This window comes from Zalophus californianus, chromosome 4, assembly GCF_009762305.2.
Source record: "Zalophus californianus isolate mZalCal1 chromosome 4, mZalCal1.pri.v2, whole genome shotgun sequence".
Lineage (NCBI taxonomy): Eukaryota > Metazoa > Chordata > Mammalia > Carnivora > Otariidae > Zalophus > Zalophus californianus.
The window spans coordinates 90,027,645-90,044,606 of NC_045598.1; the positions used below are offsets into that span (position 1 = coordinate 90,027,645).

Consider the following 16,962-nt stretch of genomic DNA (forward strand, 5'->3'; position numbering starts at 1 on the left):
GGAGGGGCCTGTTGCTGTGGTTCCCAAATGTCTTTGCTGGAGGCGGAATTCCCCGCCCTTGTCAGTCTGGGCTAAGCAAGCTGCTCGGCTTTGCTCTCAGGAGCTTTTGTTCCCCGCAAGCTCTCGATACAGCTTTGGAGGACCAGGGTGAAAATGGTGGCCTCCCACTCTCTGCCTGGAGGAGCTGAGAATTCGGGGCCTCGCTACTCAGTGCGCCCCCAGAGGAAAGCAGTCAATCACTCCCATCTCCCCGGTCTCCGGGCGCACTCTGCTCACCCGGCCTGTGACCCAGCGTTTCTATCTCTGGCACCCCACCCCGTGTGGAGTCTCCAAACCCAGCAGATCCCTGCGGTGCACTCCCGCGCCGCTCCTCCCAGGGGAGAAAAGGGGAGTCTCCCCGGATCTGCCGTTTCTTGGGTCCCTGCTGGAGGTGCAGTGGCCCGACTGGGCCGCAGATCACAGTTTATGGCCACCCCGAGCTGAGAGCCCGCGCCTCGGCTCCGTCTCTGCAGCCGGCTTCCCCGCTCCAATACCTGGGAGCTCTGCTGCACTCAGGCACCCCCAGTCTTTCTGTGACCCCGAGGGTCCTGAGACCACACTGTCCCGCGAGGGTTCCACCTCCCGCTTAGCCACTGGAGCGACGTCCCTCAGCGGAACCGACTTCTAAAAGTTCCAATTTTGTGCTCCGCGGCTCTAGCACTTGCCAGAAGCGGCCTATGGAGGCCCCCTCCCCCGCTGTCTATCCTCCCGACTATCGCCTCGGATTCACTTCTCCGCACGTCCTACCTTCCAGTAAGTGGTCGCTTCTCTGTTCAGAGAGTTGTTGCTACTCTCTTCTTCGGTCTCCTGTTGAGTTCGTAGGTGTTCAGAATGGTTTGATCCCTATTCAGCTGAATTCCTGAGACCAGATGAAATACAGGTCTATTCCTCCACCATTTTGCTCTGCCCCTATTCAGAATCTTCTTAATACAGACCATAAGTAAGTGAATTGAAAATTGGTTGGAGGAGTGAGTGCATTTAAAAGGGGAAGGAAAAGATTTTGAGGAAGGAAAGAATGGGAGAAGTATGAATTAAGTAACAACCTAGAAGTAATGTATTCAAGTGGTCACATTTACAACTCTAATCCCACAGCTTGCTCTGTGCCTCTATTTTCTTAAAACAAGGTATCAAATTGGGCAGAAAGAGAGAGACACTGCTTTGAGGACTTTTAGCCTTAAATGATTGTGCCCAGGCCACTGAAAAAAAAAGATAATTTACCCAATGAAAATAATGAAGCAAGATTTAACTAAGATCGTTTTAGTGAGAAACAGTAGTTCTAGCTGCACAAATTCCCCGGGGGAGCTTTTTAAAACTATATGCCTAGGCTCCATGAAGTGGTTCTGATTTAATTAGTTTGAGGTGAGACACAAGCATGGGTATTTTTTAAAAGCTGCTCTACTGAGGAGCAAGAATTGAGAGCCCTAAGTTAGAAGTACCGCGGAGGATGCCAGGTCAATAAACCTATTCCATTAAATGAAGGATTAATAGAGAAAATGGGGTGAAGGAACTTTTTCCCCCAGATAAGAAATACAGGCCCACTGGCTAAACAGACGTAGTTCAAGACTACAAGAAAATAAAAATCAATTTTCCTCAATGTGATTTTTTTGAGGCTGGGAGATAATTTTATTCTCACAGTGTTAGAAACACAGACACTCATATAGACATCACACATATTTCAAAGTATATTTTATTTCTATAATGAACAACACAGAGGGAAGAAATTAACACCTGACAGTTGACTGAAAGAAAAACAGAAGAGGAAGAGTTCCAATCTGGCCCAGACAAACAATCACACAGGAAAAAAAGAGTTGCTGTGCAAAAGTAATCACAAGGGAGGAAGGATTCAGTTACTTCTCAAGTTAAAAATCATAATTGGTTACCAGAATACAACTGGCAATGAGTTGCACTGTATCACATCACCCTTGCTTTTCAACTGTTATTTAGTCTGGACCCTTCCAAGATTTACCTCTTGAAAGAGCCACTGAATTACCATAGCAGGACTAAGAGCCAAGTATTCTCCTGAAATAGAGACCAGAAACATAATTTGACTGCAATGAAGATTCCTCGTTGCTGGTGTGTGCGTGGGTAATTGAAGGCAAGAGTAGTCACATAATTTGTCCCAATCTTTCAGTCAACTTGTGGTCTCATTGGAATCAGAACAAAAGCTTTACACCGTCAGGGGTTTTCTTTGTTGTATTTACACCTTCTTTGCACCCTAACTCCACGGAAACAGAAAAGAAAAACGTGCAGTGCAATTTCTAAGTCTCCATCTGGAGAGCTTTAAGAGCAGTAACGGTCCAGGTGAGGTGGCAGTGTGTGAACGCCGTCGCCCAGATTAATTCGGTGTAATAACATTAGGGAGTTGAGACACGACAAGCATGGATTTTTGGTCTTGCGGTCGAGTGGACTTCAGGAAGGGAGTGAAAGCAACAGGGAATTGAGGAGCTAAGGGAAAGAGGAAGCATGTACAGGGCCATAGTATTTGGGTGTGGCGAGTGGGAAAGGGATTCCAGCACCTCAGAGGAGCAAAGAAAAGAGCTGGGCCGAGCTCTGAAGCTTCCGGCAGGGAACCGCCCGGCGACCCCCCAGGAAGTGGGAGGCGCGAGCGGACACTACAAGTCCCAGAAGCCCCCGCTTCCCAGAGCCCGCGCGGAGCCGCGCAACGCCCGCCGGGAGTCGGTCGGAGCCGCCAAGATGTCGCAGCCCAAGAAAAGAAAGCTTGAGTCGGGGGGCGGCGGCGAAGGAGGGGAGGGAACTGAAGAGGAAGATGGCGGAGAGCAGGAGGCGGCCCTGCCGCGACCCCGGAGGGCTAGGCGGGAGCGGGACCAGCTGTACTACGAGTGCTACTCAGACATATCGGTCCACGAGGAGATGATTGCGGACCGTGTCCGGACCGATGCCTACCGCCTGGGCATCCTGCGGAACTGGGCAGGACTGCGGGGCAAGACTGTGCTGGACGTGGGCGCGGGCACCGGCATTCTTAGCATCTTCTGTGTGCAGGCCGGGGCCCGGCGCGTGTACGCGGTGGAGGCCAGCGCCATCTGGCAACAGGCCCGGGAGGTGGTGCGGCTCAACGGGCTGGAGGATCGGGTGCACGTCCTGCCGGGGCCGGTGGAGACGGTGGAGTTGCCGGAGCAGGTGGATGCCATCGTGAGCGAGTGGATGGGCTACGGACTCCTGCACGAGTCTATGCTGAGCTCTGTGCTCTACGCGCGGACCAAGTGGCTGAAGGAGGGCGGTCTTCTCCTGCCGGCTTCCGCCGAGCTCTTCGTGGCGCCCATCAGCGACCAGATGCTGGAGTTGCGCCTGGGCTTCTGGAGCCAGGTGAAGCAGCTTTACGGGGTGGACATGAGCTGTCTGGAGAGCTTCGCCACACGCTGCCTTATGGGCCACTCGGAGATCGTGGTGCAGGGTTTGTCCGGGGAGGACGTACTGGCCCGACCGCAGTGCTTTGCTCAGCTGGAGCTGGCCCGCACCGGCCTGGAGCAGGAGCTGGAGGCTGGGGTGGGCGGGCGCTTCCGCTTCAGTTGCTACGGCTCAGCGCCCATGCACGGCTTTGCCATCTGGTTCCAGGTGACCTTCCCGGGCGGGGACTCGGAGAAACCCCTGGTGCTGTCCACCTCGCCTTTTCACCCCGTCACGCACTGGAAGCAGGCACTCCTCTACCTGAACGAGCCTGTGCAAGTGGAACAAGATACGGACATTTCCGGAGAGATCACGCTGCTGCCCTCCCGGGATAACCACCGTCTCCTGCGCGTGCTACTGCGCTACAAAGTAGGCGACCAGGAGGAAAAGACCAAAGACTTTGCCATGGAGGACTGAGCGTTGCCTTTTCTCCCAGCTACCTCCCGAGGCTCCCAGACCTGCGTGGTAGAGGCGGAGGGGGGTCGGAGGAGAAAGGGAGATCCCACGTGCAAGTAGGGGGCAATATCTTCTGTCTCCCTTTTCCCTCGTGGCTCCTGGGGAGGGAGAGTGACTTCAGTCTCCCTTCGAGGAGATTCTGGGGAAATTTATTTAAAAAGTGAATCCCGATACCCCCAACGATGGAAACAGCTTGTTTATTAATGGGCTTTTTTAAGTCTCAAAAGCATGTGGTACCAAGCACTTGTATTTCTGTGTTTTTTGTTTCACGGGAAGAAAGCAAACACACAGAAGTAAATACCAGTTTATGAAGGCTCGTGCACATCCCTGACAACCTCACATCTAAATCTGAAGCCAGGGAGAAGGGTAAAGGGGTTTAGTTAGATTCCATAAATTTCCAGTATGACTTAAATATTTCTCTAGCCATATTCTATCATTCTCTAAATTCCCTCCTTTCCTAGGTGCCTCTAGGCCTCAGTACTTCTTCCTCATTGTTTTTTTAAGTAAACTTTGCTTCTGGTAATGAGAGGGAGAAGAGTGAGGAAGCAGTTTGAATAACCCTGTTCTTACACTTATTACTTCCATAGGGTGCTAAAGTTGAACACATTTCTCCACTATATGTAATTGTGCAGCATACCCCAAAAATCTAGAAGGTACATTTAGGAGAAAAAGATCTGAAAGACAGTGAAGTAGTAGTATGGTTTGTTTTTTTTTACTCTTTATTATTAAGATTTAACCAAGAAACTGTTTCATGTATGTTACATAATAGAGTTTTGTGTGATTTTTATTAAACCAGCTGATAGAAGGTTTTCTGAACCTAACCTAAGGGTTGGTTCATTATATCGGGTAAACTGTTTAGGCTCTCTAAATTAAAGAAAATATTTTCCCAGCTAGAGAAGTGCACTCATTATAACTCTCATTTAAAGAGATCAGGTGATCTGGTCTACTTACATCAAGTGAAATTTCCTTTTTTAGCGTTGTTGGGTTTTTTTTCTTCTTTTTAGCTCCAGCCAAATGTTAAAAGTTGTGAATTTTGGAAAATCATTTGTAATGAAGTGTGAGTCATGTTAACAAATTTATTTTACGGATGTTTCCCTCCTTCTTCCTGTGGCAAAATAAAACATTGGCATTCTATTTTTATAGATGAAGTAAGAAGTCTTGTGTACTGTGACTTATAATGCTTTTGCCTTTTTAATATTGTCAGTTCTTAAGAAAAGTGTTACAACCGCTTCAGGATATAGCTTCAGGGTAATTTATGCTTAATGTATGTTTTTTCTTCATACTGGTAGCTTTTGTATGCTAATAGCAGGTTGTGAAAAAGTGGTCTTTGAAGTGATCAACATAGTTTTGTTTATTGTAACTGAGTTTTCTCCTTTATTCATCACATATTAAAGTACCAAAGTATTATAACCAATTTACTAAAATTTGATATTAACACGAGATCTTCCATTACGAAGGGAAACATACAAAATCAATGACTTTACAAGATCCAAGCAATAACAGCGATAGTTGTCACCATTTTGATAGTCAACAGTCTATGTAAATGATGCAGTCATAGCAAGGTAGGCCTGATTTAAGCTAGAGGTATAAGATAGGTCCTTTTTTTTTAGGGTCAACTATATATTATAAGATGAACATTTATTTAGAATTTTAGTGTATGGTTTTGGGTAGATTTCTGATCTCTTTTTAACTTCCTAAAAGAATCCCTTTGCTGTATAGGCAGACAAAAGCATCCCCCTGAATTCCATTTTTTTAAATATATCTTTTATAAATATGCGTGTATTATAGAGTTCTCATCACCAGTATTAGCTTGCAAAGAGAGCACCAGTTAAAACTTAGAGTAACTGTAGAAGCAAAAAGTATTTCGTATTTAGGCAAAGTAAGCTTTAATATTCTTGTTACTGTTTCCCAAAAGAAAAATGAGTTATAAAAATATAGCTGCTAAAGCAATTGGTCAGGAGGCAGCATAGCATATGGCCAAAAGCTAGGACTTGAGTCAGACAGATCCTGCTGGAACCTAGGCTCCCCACTATAACCGTATGACCTTGGGCAAAATACTTAACCTCTGTTTTTCTCCAGGGCTCTCGTGCGAAGAGAACAATCATATGTGATACATGTAATGCAAGGAATGTAGTTAATACATGCAAGCACATAGTGCCTGGTACAAAATAAAATCTCAGTGATTCCTAGCTGTTGTAACTACAGAAAACTACTTTGCGAACCTGCAACATTTGGCCACGTGTAAAATGTGCTACAGAATAAATATTCAACATTTTGATTTTCTTACAGGTTTGTTTGGCAGTATCAGCATGGCTGTGTATGTGACTGGACACCAGATGATCCAAGCCCTTTGGAGTGACAACACTTCCAGAAGGATGAGAGCGTGACATGCTCCAATATCCAGGCACTGTGCAGTCTCTGTGTGAGCTGGTACTGATTGCCTAGGGTCATTTGGACCACAGGAAGAACTGTCAGCCCTAAGGAGGGAAAAACATGATGAAGTTCTACCTGCTTTCTTCAGACAGCTTACATTTATTTAGCACTGTGAAACTTACCAAATATTTACTTAATTCACTGGACCAGTGGACATTTTATTGAGTATACCAGATAACAGTCATTGTGATAAGCACTTAGGTATACAAACCAATAAAACATAGTTTTGCTTCCAAGTAGGTATGTTCATAGGATAAACCAAAAAGGAAAATACATCAACGATAATGGGCTACATGGGATGCTGTAGGTGTTAGGGAGGGCAAGTGATTACCTTCACTTTATATACTAGGAAAAAGACATAGATACTGAAGGATTTCCCTAAGGTTGTATAACTAATTCTTGACAGTTGAACACACGTATCTTAATTCCTATCCCCAAACAACTTCTTAGTTTAAAAAAGTTCCATTGGAGATCTATCTTGTAGGCCTCAAAGAGCCACCTTCAGTATATAGGATCTAAAGGTTGACATTATTAGGTATTCATAAAATATACCATGTGCCCGTTTCCCTAACAGGGCTAAGTGTGGCATTCCTTCTGAGGCCCCCAAGAAACAAGGCTCACTGCATTGGCAAAGAAAAGTCGAGCTCTGGCTATAGGTACTGGCATCCAATGAAATAAGTGTTCACTCATTTAATGATTTAATAAACACCAACCATCTAACAATTAAGTTCTATGATAAATAAGCAAATGCTACCCTCAACTTGGATACAGTAGGGGAATAAAATTACCTACATCAGTAGTTTGCACACATTCTTTAACCTGGAAAGACATCATCCAACTAAATCTCACCTCTGCTGGAGCAAGGTTGAGAAGCCAGCCCTTCTGTCGGCTCTAACCTTAAAATTCCTCTCAAGTGCAAAAGTGTTACTTGTCATCACATAGATTAAGAGATCCTCAGAGAAAAATGTGATGGTAAGGAGGACGATGATTAATGAGACTCTTTCTCAAAATTATTATATATGCTTGTAGGATAAGACATTTGAAACAAAAAATCTGGACCTTACTAAAGACAAAACTTTAATAAAAAGACATGACCAGTAACATTGGAATTGTGCTTCTTTGGGAGTTTTGATGATTACATTCATCGTTATTTCTAGTAATGACTTGGAATAAAGACTGATGAAGACTTAAGTTGGTCAAGTAGCTACCTTTTTAACTCTTAAAAACAATCACTTATATGGGCTGCCTGGGTGGCTTAGTAGGTTAAGCATCTGCCCTCAGCTCAGGCCATGACCCCGGGGTCCTGGGATCAAGAGTCCCACGTCGGGCTCCCTGCTCCTCCCTGCTCCTGGAGGAGTCTGCTTCTCCCTCTCCCTCTGCCCCTCCTCCTGCTTGTGCTCTCTTTCTCTCTCAAATATATAAAATCTTTTTTAAAAAAATAAAAATCACTTGTAACAGACATTTTAGAATACAGAGAGCCGTAAGGAAAGAAAACATTCCTTCTTTCTCCAGGCCGCCCCCTGCACGAAAAGGAAGGTGGGGTGGAAGTAAATCCTCCCCATACTTTTTAAAGTGCTTAACAGGTGTTCTTGCAATCACATGATGTATGTATTTGTGAAAATCACATCACATTCTGCAAAATTGTGCACTAAAAGTAACTTAGAGAAAATTGGTTGGGTGGACAATCAAAACTTTGTGACCAGGAGTACTAAGAATACCAATAAAAATAACAGCAGTTTAAAAAAGATGTTAATCCTAATACACACTGCAGTAATAAGCCTGATGGAAGAGCAAAAGGAAGAGTTCCTGAGACAAAGCAAAATGTACAAAAACGGAGTGGAGGTTTAATAAACATTTCAAGACCTAGAGCATGTGGCCAAGCCGTGCCAAGAGGAAGAACATAGGGTGTGATACATTCCTTTTTGACGAGCTGTGTTCAAGTGTGTCGGTGTACTTTCTGTTCAGGGATTGTTGCCTGGTAGTATGAATAAACCAACCAATATCCACATTATGTTCTGACATTGTTTTTCTACTTATCAATACCGTTTGAGTTTATTCATTTACAGAAACATGCATGGCAGCAGAACATTCTGTCCTTTGTTCAACTTCCAGAAATTAAAGGAATTCAAAGCTCCATTGGGTTCACAGATCTTTTCTTTTTAAAGCAAATTTTCTTAAAAGGAGAATGGAATGGAGATGGGGAGGTTTACAGGTGGCCATAACCATCCTTCAGTATGAATCTATTTATTGTATTATTTTGGTCACCGGAAAAGATCAACAGGAAAGGGGAATAGAAATCCTGATGTGTGTAGAGTGAAAGGAAAATAGTTGAGTGTTCAATTATTGATGGTCGGATAATGGGATTGGGGACGGGGGTGTTTCTCCAGAGTCCAGGGGCAACATAAAAATATCTTGGTGTCAAAGAGACATGAAGTTAGTGAGAGAAAACATAAGTGAAGATTAAGATCCCCATATATACATTTTGCCCACATCACCATATCCTTAAGGTAAAACTTTTTCTGAAGTAATGGGCTCAGAACCTAACTAAGAGTATTTTGATTGGTTACAAACTATTGCTTATTTTGGTATTTGTCCTTAACCTCTCATTTCAGCTTAATTTCTAAACCGATTCAAGGACTGTTCTATTTATGAACTTAATCCTTTCAAATTTGTGAACAAAGCCTCTAACCTCCATTATCTCAAGCTATGTGCAGTTTAGTATTGGGTGGTAGGGAATGGGATGACATTAGACTTTTAAAAACAAACAAACAAACAAAACAACTCCAAAAACAAAAAACTTTTGCAGTTTTACTCTTGGTAAAATTATCATATTTAAGAACAAAGTGTAGAATTCTAACTTTAAATTATAAATGATTGTGGAGAATGGATTAAGACCGACAAATGATTAAAATTTTCATTTTATGCATTCATTGGAATCATACTTTTTACCAGGAGTTTTTATAAAAATAAAAAAACTGCTTATTTTAATATGAGCTTCTCACTCCACTACCATTTACTATTTGGTTGATTATAAGAATAGGAGACATTTAAATGGTTAAGAATGTACAGTAAAAGACAGTTAAAAAGAGAGGATTTGGAAAATCTACAGATTATACAGTCCCTGAATAATTGAGAGTTTACTCTAGTCAGAATAATTAGGGGAAAAACATACAGAGAATGACAGCAATTACAAGGGGATTTTAATACAAAATGAAATTAAAAACTACCAGGAAATGTGCTGTTTGTAATAAATACAATTTAATATCAGCTAGCTTTGCTTGAACCCCAATCAGGGGGATTTTATAGAGCCCAGACATTATTATAAAATCGGTTCACATATAAAGAAATTCCATGGTATTGGGCCCAAGAAAAATTGGCTTCAGGACAGTAAGTTCTTACATAGATTAAGAGAACAGCTGAGTTACTCTAAGCAATCAGTTAAGGTTCTTAAAAGTAAAACTAGACCAATAAAGGATGTGGTCATTGCGCCATTTCCATAATGATGTTATTGAAAGCATCAAAATGATATATTGTTCAGTGCTAAAATATGTGATATAATTGTTAGGGAGATATCATTTTTCCTTTTTTTTTGGATTCACGATCTGATTTATTTTATACCATACGATAATGCATGCATAGAGACATACAGTGAAAATAGCATATGCTGAAACTTTGTACCAAATGATATTCAGATATACCAGCTACTATTTCTCAGCATGTAGAATGTTTTTATGCAATAATGGTATATTAATGAAACTGTGCAAAGTCCCATTAAAATCAATGATGTATTATCTTTGTTTACTTCACATCAGTTATACATAATAAGATAATGTTCTTCCATCCTGAGGAAAGTCCGTATCTATTATAAATTTTCATTTAAAGGAAACCCCTCCTTTTGTTAGACATGCCGCCGCATACATAGAGATAGCCCCAATACTTACATAAAACATCCACATTAATTTTTATATCATTATTGAATGCCTAGTGTGCTATATGCATTTTAAGTACATTATCTTATTTACCCTTTGAAATAGTTCTATGAAGTAGTTCTATTATCAACCCCATCATACAGATGAGAAAACAAAGGCATGGAGTTTGGTAAATTGCCCAAAACCACGTGGAGAGTAAGTGACAGAGCTTAGGACTCATCTCCTGAAATCTGAGCATCTGACCCTACTACGCCATCCTATCTATGATGCCTGGGCTCTCAGGAGTTAAGGTTTCATCTATAGTCGCTTAAAATAGGTGGGTCATTGTCTTAGGCCAGGATCCCCATAAGCAGACCTTGAGACAAGGATACATATAAAAGTGTTTTTCAAGAAGGGTTCCCAGAAAATGCCAGAAGGGCAGTTGGGAAGCAAACTTAGGAAGGGAAGGAGATGAGACTAGGGTGTGATAGTAAACCAAATCCTAAGAAAGGGAGCTTTGGCTCAGTCCTGCAGAGATGCTCTGGAGACAGCACAAATCACCTCTCAGAATGTCCCCAGTTAGAGAACAGGGTAGCTGGAACATGCATACCTCTCACCCGTCAGACATCGGCGAATGCCTGTCCCTGGGAAGACGTAAACTTCTAGGCGCTTCCCAGCTCTCCTGGGTGGGCATGGCAGTTTTCACAGTCTAAGGACAGTCCCCCAGCTAAGGATCACCAGTGAAGAAAGTTGAAAGTACGGGGAGAGCCAGATATACAAGAAAAAAAGTTGAGGGATGCAAAGTGACACATGGGGAATAAATGGAGCACTGGTAGGACATGGCTGCTATCATAGATATCCTTCCTGAGATTCCTTTACTTTCTAAGTTGCTAAATAGTTGTGGACGCTCTGTTTACGTCCCTCTTCCACTATTCTTTTAAAAGCTGCATGAATAAAGTATAAATATAATAAATGTGTAGAAGGAAAAAGTTAATCTCCTATTCCCCACAGTTTAGAATGTATCTTTCTATTATATCTTCTTATATACCCGTTTATGAGGTTTTTCTTAATAAATATGTAGACATATTATATGTGTTACTCTAAAAACCTAAAATACATATACTAAATGTCCCATGAAGTCAATGTATGTATCTATAAGTTATTCTTATTAATAGCAATATGAAAATGTACAGTATGCATAATCCATAATTTATCCAACCAACTTTCTATCGATAGACGGTGGTTTGCAATTCTTTGCTACTGCAAATTTTACTTACCTTTCTCTCTTTCTGTTCTCTCTCTAGGTAAGCTCAGCTCATCCAGTCCCATTACTATAAATAGTGTACCATCCATATGCTGATGATTCGCAAATTTATATTGTTATCCCTGACACCTCTCCTGCATTTCAGACTCATATGTACAACTCCTTAATTGTCATCTACACTTGGACATAATAGGCATCTCAAACCTAACATAACCAAACTGGTTTATATAAATAATGTTATGTCTATAATTATATACATAATTTTACCATATATGGTAAAATACATATATTTTATGTATATACATATATATATATATACACATAAATATATACCTCTAAAGGGCATATTTTTAGGTTTTGCTTGTTTTTTCAAAACCAGTATATATTTATTTTAAATAGCCAGAACCTCAACCCTCTACCCAACTCTATCTTGAGTCAAGAGTTAATAAGCTTCTTGAAGACTCGACAATAGCACAAATCATTACATCAGATTATGATCATGGGTCTCTATTGATTGCTTGTTTCGTGAGGCTACTGTGTTTGGTATTGGCATATCAAGAAGTATAGCACAAAGTCTCGGGCTGACTGAGTCTTAAGTGGAGAGCAAGCATCTCAAGTTTTCAAAGGTAACGAGAATTATAACACACCATATGTTCAGTGCCAAATGAATCACGCAGACAAGTATGATTATAAGGGTGTGGTCATTGCAAAATGGGGAAATCAGAGCTTCTCATTGAAAATGGAGGAATGGAACTGGAGCTTTCAGATTCTCAGGCATGTCAAGATTCCAGCTTATGTACTCTCCACTTGGAACACCTTTCCTCAGACCGTATGTTTCACTCCTTCTCTCTTCTTTTAGTTCTTGGCTTACATGTCTCCTCAGAGTGACATTTCCTTGACTACCATAACGAAAATAGACCTCTTCTCCACCACAGATACCAATTTCCCCCTTGTTATCTGAAATTCAGTTATTTACTTGTTTAGTGTCTTTCTCATAAGATTTGTGAGAATAGGAATCTTGTCTCCGTCGTTCATCAATATTTATCCATCGCCTAAAACATTATCTGGCACAAATTAGGTATTCAATAAATAATTGCTAAGTAAGTGGGCCTTGTAAACCAAATGGAACTTCTGTAAGAGGACAGAGTAGGCATTCTAGGCAAGGACAATGGTTTGAAAAACAAGTGCTTAGTGTTTTTCAATCACGGTCTCTAGATGGAAATTGCAGCGATATCTGGCATGCTGAAAGTATCACAGATAGACAGTGCAAATGATTGGGCTTGCCAACACTAGAATAATCCCTAGTGAGTTTATAGCCAGTGAGCCTGGGGGGTCTACCAATATTCCCTGAGCACACAGAATAAACCTTGTCAAAGAGGACTGGATTGGGTCTTTAGAAATAAAATTTTGAAAGGCATAAGAAAAATAAAAGTGTTGATAAGACTTTCAAAATGATTTCTTTTTTGGGATTCCCATGAACAAAAGAGAAAGACCAAAAACTACTACAAAGGATAAAAATGAAACCAAGGTATAATTTATTAAGGTCGATGAAATCTTTTTTTCAAAGTTATATTTTGACAACCAGTTTACTCAGATTTCTCCCCAGTTACTCTTCAGCAAGTAGATTATCAGTCTTCTCTTCCCCACGAGGCCTGAATGGATGAGATCCCACAGAATTTCCCAAAAGCCACTGAAGGAATCACAGACCTGTGTGTTCTTCATTCATTATCAGCCTCAGTGCTTAATTTATCTTTAAATGATATGGACAAACACATCTCATGGACCTTATTCCTGCACACATACAGGTTTCCTTCAATGAGATTATAACCAAGAATGAAATTCTCCAAACAAAATGGGACAAATAGGGTGCCTGGGTGGCTCAGTCAGTTAAATGTCTACCTTTGGCTCAGTTCATGATCACAGGGTCCTGGGATCGAGTCCCACATCGGGCTCCCTGCTCAGTGGGGAGCCTGTTTCTCCCTCTCCCTCTGCCTGTCACTCTCCCTGCTTGTGAGCTTTCTGTCTCTCAAAAATAAATAAATAAAATCTTTTGAAAAATGGGACAAATATTTTATACTTCTTGAGTCATTTGGGTTATGTTTACAATGCCATTTTAAAAAGTGTATTGACATGGGGCACGTGGGTGGCTCAGTTGGTTAAGCGTCCTACTCTTGATTTCAGCCCCGGTCATGATCTTAGGGTCCTGAGATCAAGCCCCAGTTTGGGCTCTGTGCTGTGTGTGGAGCCTACTTAAGATTCTCTCTCTCCTTCTCCCCTCTCCCTTTGCCCCTACCCCTTCACAGTTTTGCTCGCTCGCTCTCTCTCTTTCTTTAAAAAAAAAAAAATATATATATATATATATAGAGAGAGAGAGAGAGACTATATAGACACATTTTAAATATGGGCAATTTGTTGTATGTTAAACAATAAACTGTTTAAAAAATATTGAAAAATCGTATTTTCATGGTATCAGTGTTCTCTATATTAGACTGAAATATTTCTGTCACCGCAAGAAAGAATCCATGAGCATACTTCCCCCAAAGTGAAAGTTTCTTTCTAGGATTCAATTTGGTCATCAAGGAATTTATTTTGTGGAGTCCATTTTGCATTTATCTAATTTACCCTGTTAGTCAACTATGCACATAAACACACACATGTGCCCGCATACACACACACACACACACACACACACGCACACACACACACACTTTTTAGAAATGTTTAAAACAGACCAAGAGGCAGCATCTATTGGGCAAATGTGATTTAATTCCTGAGAAACATGGTGGTATCATCCCAATAAACATCATGCAATTCTCTAGTTCCTTTCCTTCATGCATGCTGCCACACTTGCCTGTCTAGAATGTCCATCTTCTCCCTTTTCCTTCCTTGTCCAACCTTTAAGATCTGCTTGAATTCTACCCTCCTACTGAGTAGTTCCTCATCTCCCCTGATGGAAGGAATCTCTTCACAATCTCCTATTATATTTTGATTGCTTTACTCTTTGAGGCCTTACTGGGTCTACTTTTGATTACTTTTATTGTCCTGTAAGGGCAAGGCACGTTTCTGATTCATCTTTAAATTGTCTACCTTACCCATCATATAGTATTCAATTGTTTTTATTCTGTAACACTCTGTGTGTTTCTTCCTGTTCCTCAAAAGGAAAGAGTGTTTTGTAGTTAAGGAAGAATTCCTGGCTTAACTGATTTTACAAAAGGCCATAGATGAAATTGGCATCCATATATTAGAAAATTAAAAGAATTATTAAAACAATATCAAAATACTGCACCCCAACCAAAAGATGGTATATTTTTAATTGAATAATAACTTTATTGTTATTAAAAGACTATCAAAATACTGCATCCCAAACAAAAGATGGTATATTTGTAATTGAACAATAACTTTGAGATTAACTTCTGTCTGGCAAAATAATAAAACACCGATTTATAAAATAAAAATTGAACACGTTATTGTTCCTAAAAAAAATTAACCACTCTACAAGTTTTAGTGGAAAGAAATTCATCCAAAACAATGCACATACCAGTTTCTGCTATAATTAGAATAAATTACAATTAAGTAATTATCATTAAAATTGCTTCAGTATAATGTTTACAGTTCATCCGTATTTACTCTATACATATGAAATGTGACATCACTATAAAGTGTAATTATTTCCAGAAACCTTAAAATAAGTGTCTTTAATTAAACATTTCTCACAACATATTAACTGTAAGTCACTTTATCTCAGAAAAAAATAGGCAATATTTTAACTAGATCTTGACAAAAAAATGCATTAAATCTATTTTTTAAAATGTTTTATTACTTGCAAGTTTCAGCCTGATGTGATTTTAAAATAGCCAAGTTATAAACGGCTGAAAATTGAAGTTTATAATGGAAATGCTGACAGACCCTTAACTTTCAGAAGGACGAATGCCCTGCTGTAATAACATGGGCTGAGGCTGCCTCAGTCAGGGCGGCCACGTGACCAGGCTGCTCGATGTGGGATTTCAGACACAAAACTGGTTGAATACTTGCCAAATGATTTTCCTGTCTCTAAAATTGTTCCAAAGTCATTCCTTGTTTGGGGAACTCCTTTTCTCTAAAAAGTTATTGTAACAAACAAGTATGTAGGCCCCTTTTTCTTTTGTCAACAATGTCCCCCTTGGTTATCTTGTCTTCTCCCATTGCTGGTTTCTGCAAAGCTTCCCCATTTCTGCATACCGCATGTCCCTCCACCAGTTAGTATTTAAGCCAAAAAACGAGAGGTCAGTTGTAACTCATGTGACTTCTTCACCATGCCTGACTGGTTGCAAATACTGAGGGTTTTACTGCCAAAATATGTTTTGAAAGCAGTTATTCCTTATCATCACTGCCATCACCTTAGTCCACGGCAATGAAAACTCAGGCCAAGCCCATCACAATAGCTTCCTAACTTGCATTTCAGGATAACCAACAGCCGATGATGGAAAGTTCTCATTTATAGAATCCCAGCAAATAAAGTGGTAGGAATAATAGCCTGACAAAATCATTTCACAACCTGGGCGCCTGGGTGGCTCAGTTGGTTAAGCGACTGCCTTCGGCTCAGGTCATGATCCTGGAGTCCTGGGATCGAGTCGCACATCGGGCTCCCTGCTCAGCAGGGAGTCTGCTTCTCCCTCTGACCCTCTTCCCTCTCGTGCTCTCTATCTCTCATTCTCTCTCAAATAAATAAATAAAATCTTTAAAAAAAAAATCATTTCACAACCCATAATGAAATAATGGATCTTTGCAATGATCATCCATGGCTGCTAAAACCAGGAGGGAAGTGGTTAATGAAGACTTTTCTTTCTTTCTTTCTTTCTTTCTTTCTTTCTTTCTTTCTTTCTTTCTTTCTTTCTTTCTTTCTTTCTTTCTTTCTTTCTTTCTTTCTTTCTTTCTTTTTCTTTTTCTTTCTTTCTTTCTTTCTTTCTTTCTTTCTTTCTTTCTTTCTTTCTTTCTTTTTCTTTCTTTCTTTCTTTCTTTCTTTCTTTCTTTCTTTCTTTCTTTCTTTCTTTCTTTTTTTAAGATTTATTCATTTATTTTAGAGAGAGAAAAAGAGAGAGACCTGGGGGAAGGGGGGAGGGAGAGGGAGAGAAGCAGACTCCCCACTGAGTGCGGAGCCCGACCCAGGGCTGGATCTCAAGACCCTGAGATCACGGCCTGAGCTGAAACCAAGAGTCAGTTGCTTAATGGACTGAACCCCCCTCAGGTGACCCAGTGGAAAATTTTCTATGAAGAATCAGGCTTCCATGCTCAGAAACCAACAATTTGGGAAAATCTGTTATTATGAGTCTTAAAACATGATGAATGCAACAGGAAGCATACTCGCCTAAGATATTGAACCTGAATCTAGTCAGGCCTCGAGATTTATGGGAACTATAGGGAATGAAGAAATAAGTTAAACAACACATGGAGAAGCAATAGCCAAATCCAAAACGTGAG

At 40.8% G+C, this 16,962-nt stretch overlaps 1 protein-coding gene across 1 annotated transcript; it reads left to right on the forward strand.

Moving 5' to 3' along the window:
* The first annotated feature begins 2,679 nt into the window (after positions 1–2,679).
* On the forward strand, positions 2,680–7,434 carry PRMT6 (protein arginine methyltransferase 6). Its single transcript, XM_027578069.2, has 2 exons — positions 2,680–3,956; positions 6,190–7,434. Exon 1 carries the CDS (start codon positions 2,734–2,736, stop codon positions 3,859–3,861), a length of 1,128 nt encoding a protein of 375 aa, XP_027433870.1. The 5' UTR covers positions 2,680–2,733; the 3' UTR covers positions 3,862–3,956; positions 6,190–7,434.
* The last annotated feature ends 9,528 nt before the right edge of the window (positions 7,435–16,962 follow it).

Bases quoted from the DNA above. Each gene is read 5' to 3' on its own strand.
- PRMT6 (XM_027578069.2), top strand. From the start codon at position 2,734: ATGTCGCAGCCCAAGAAAAGAAAGCTTGAGTCGGGGGGCGGCGGCGAA.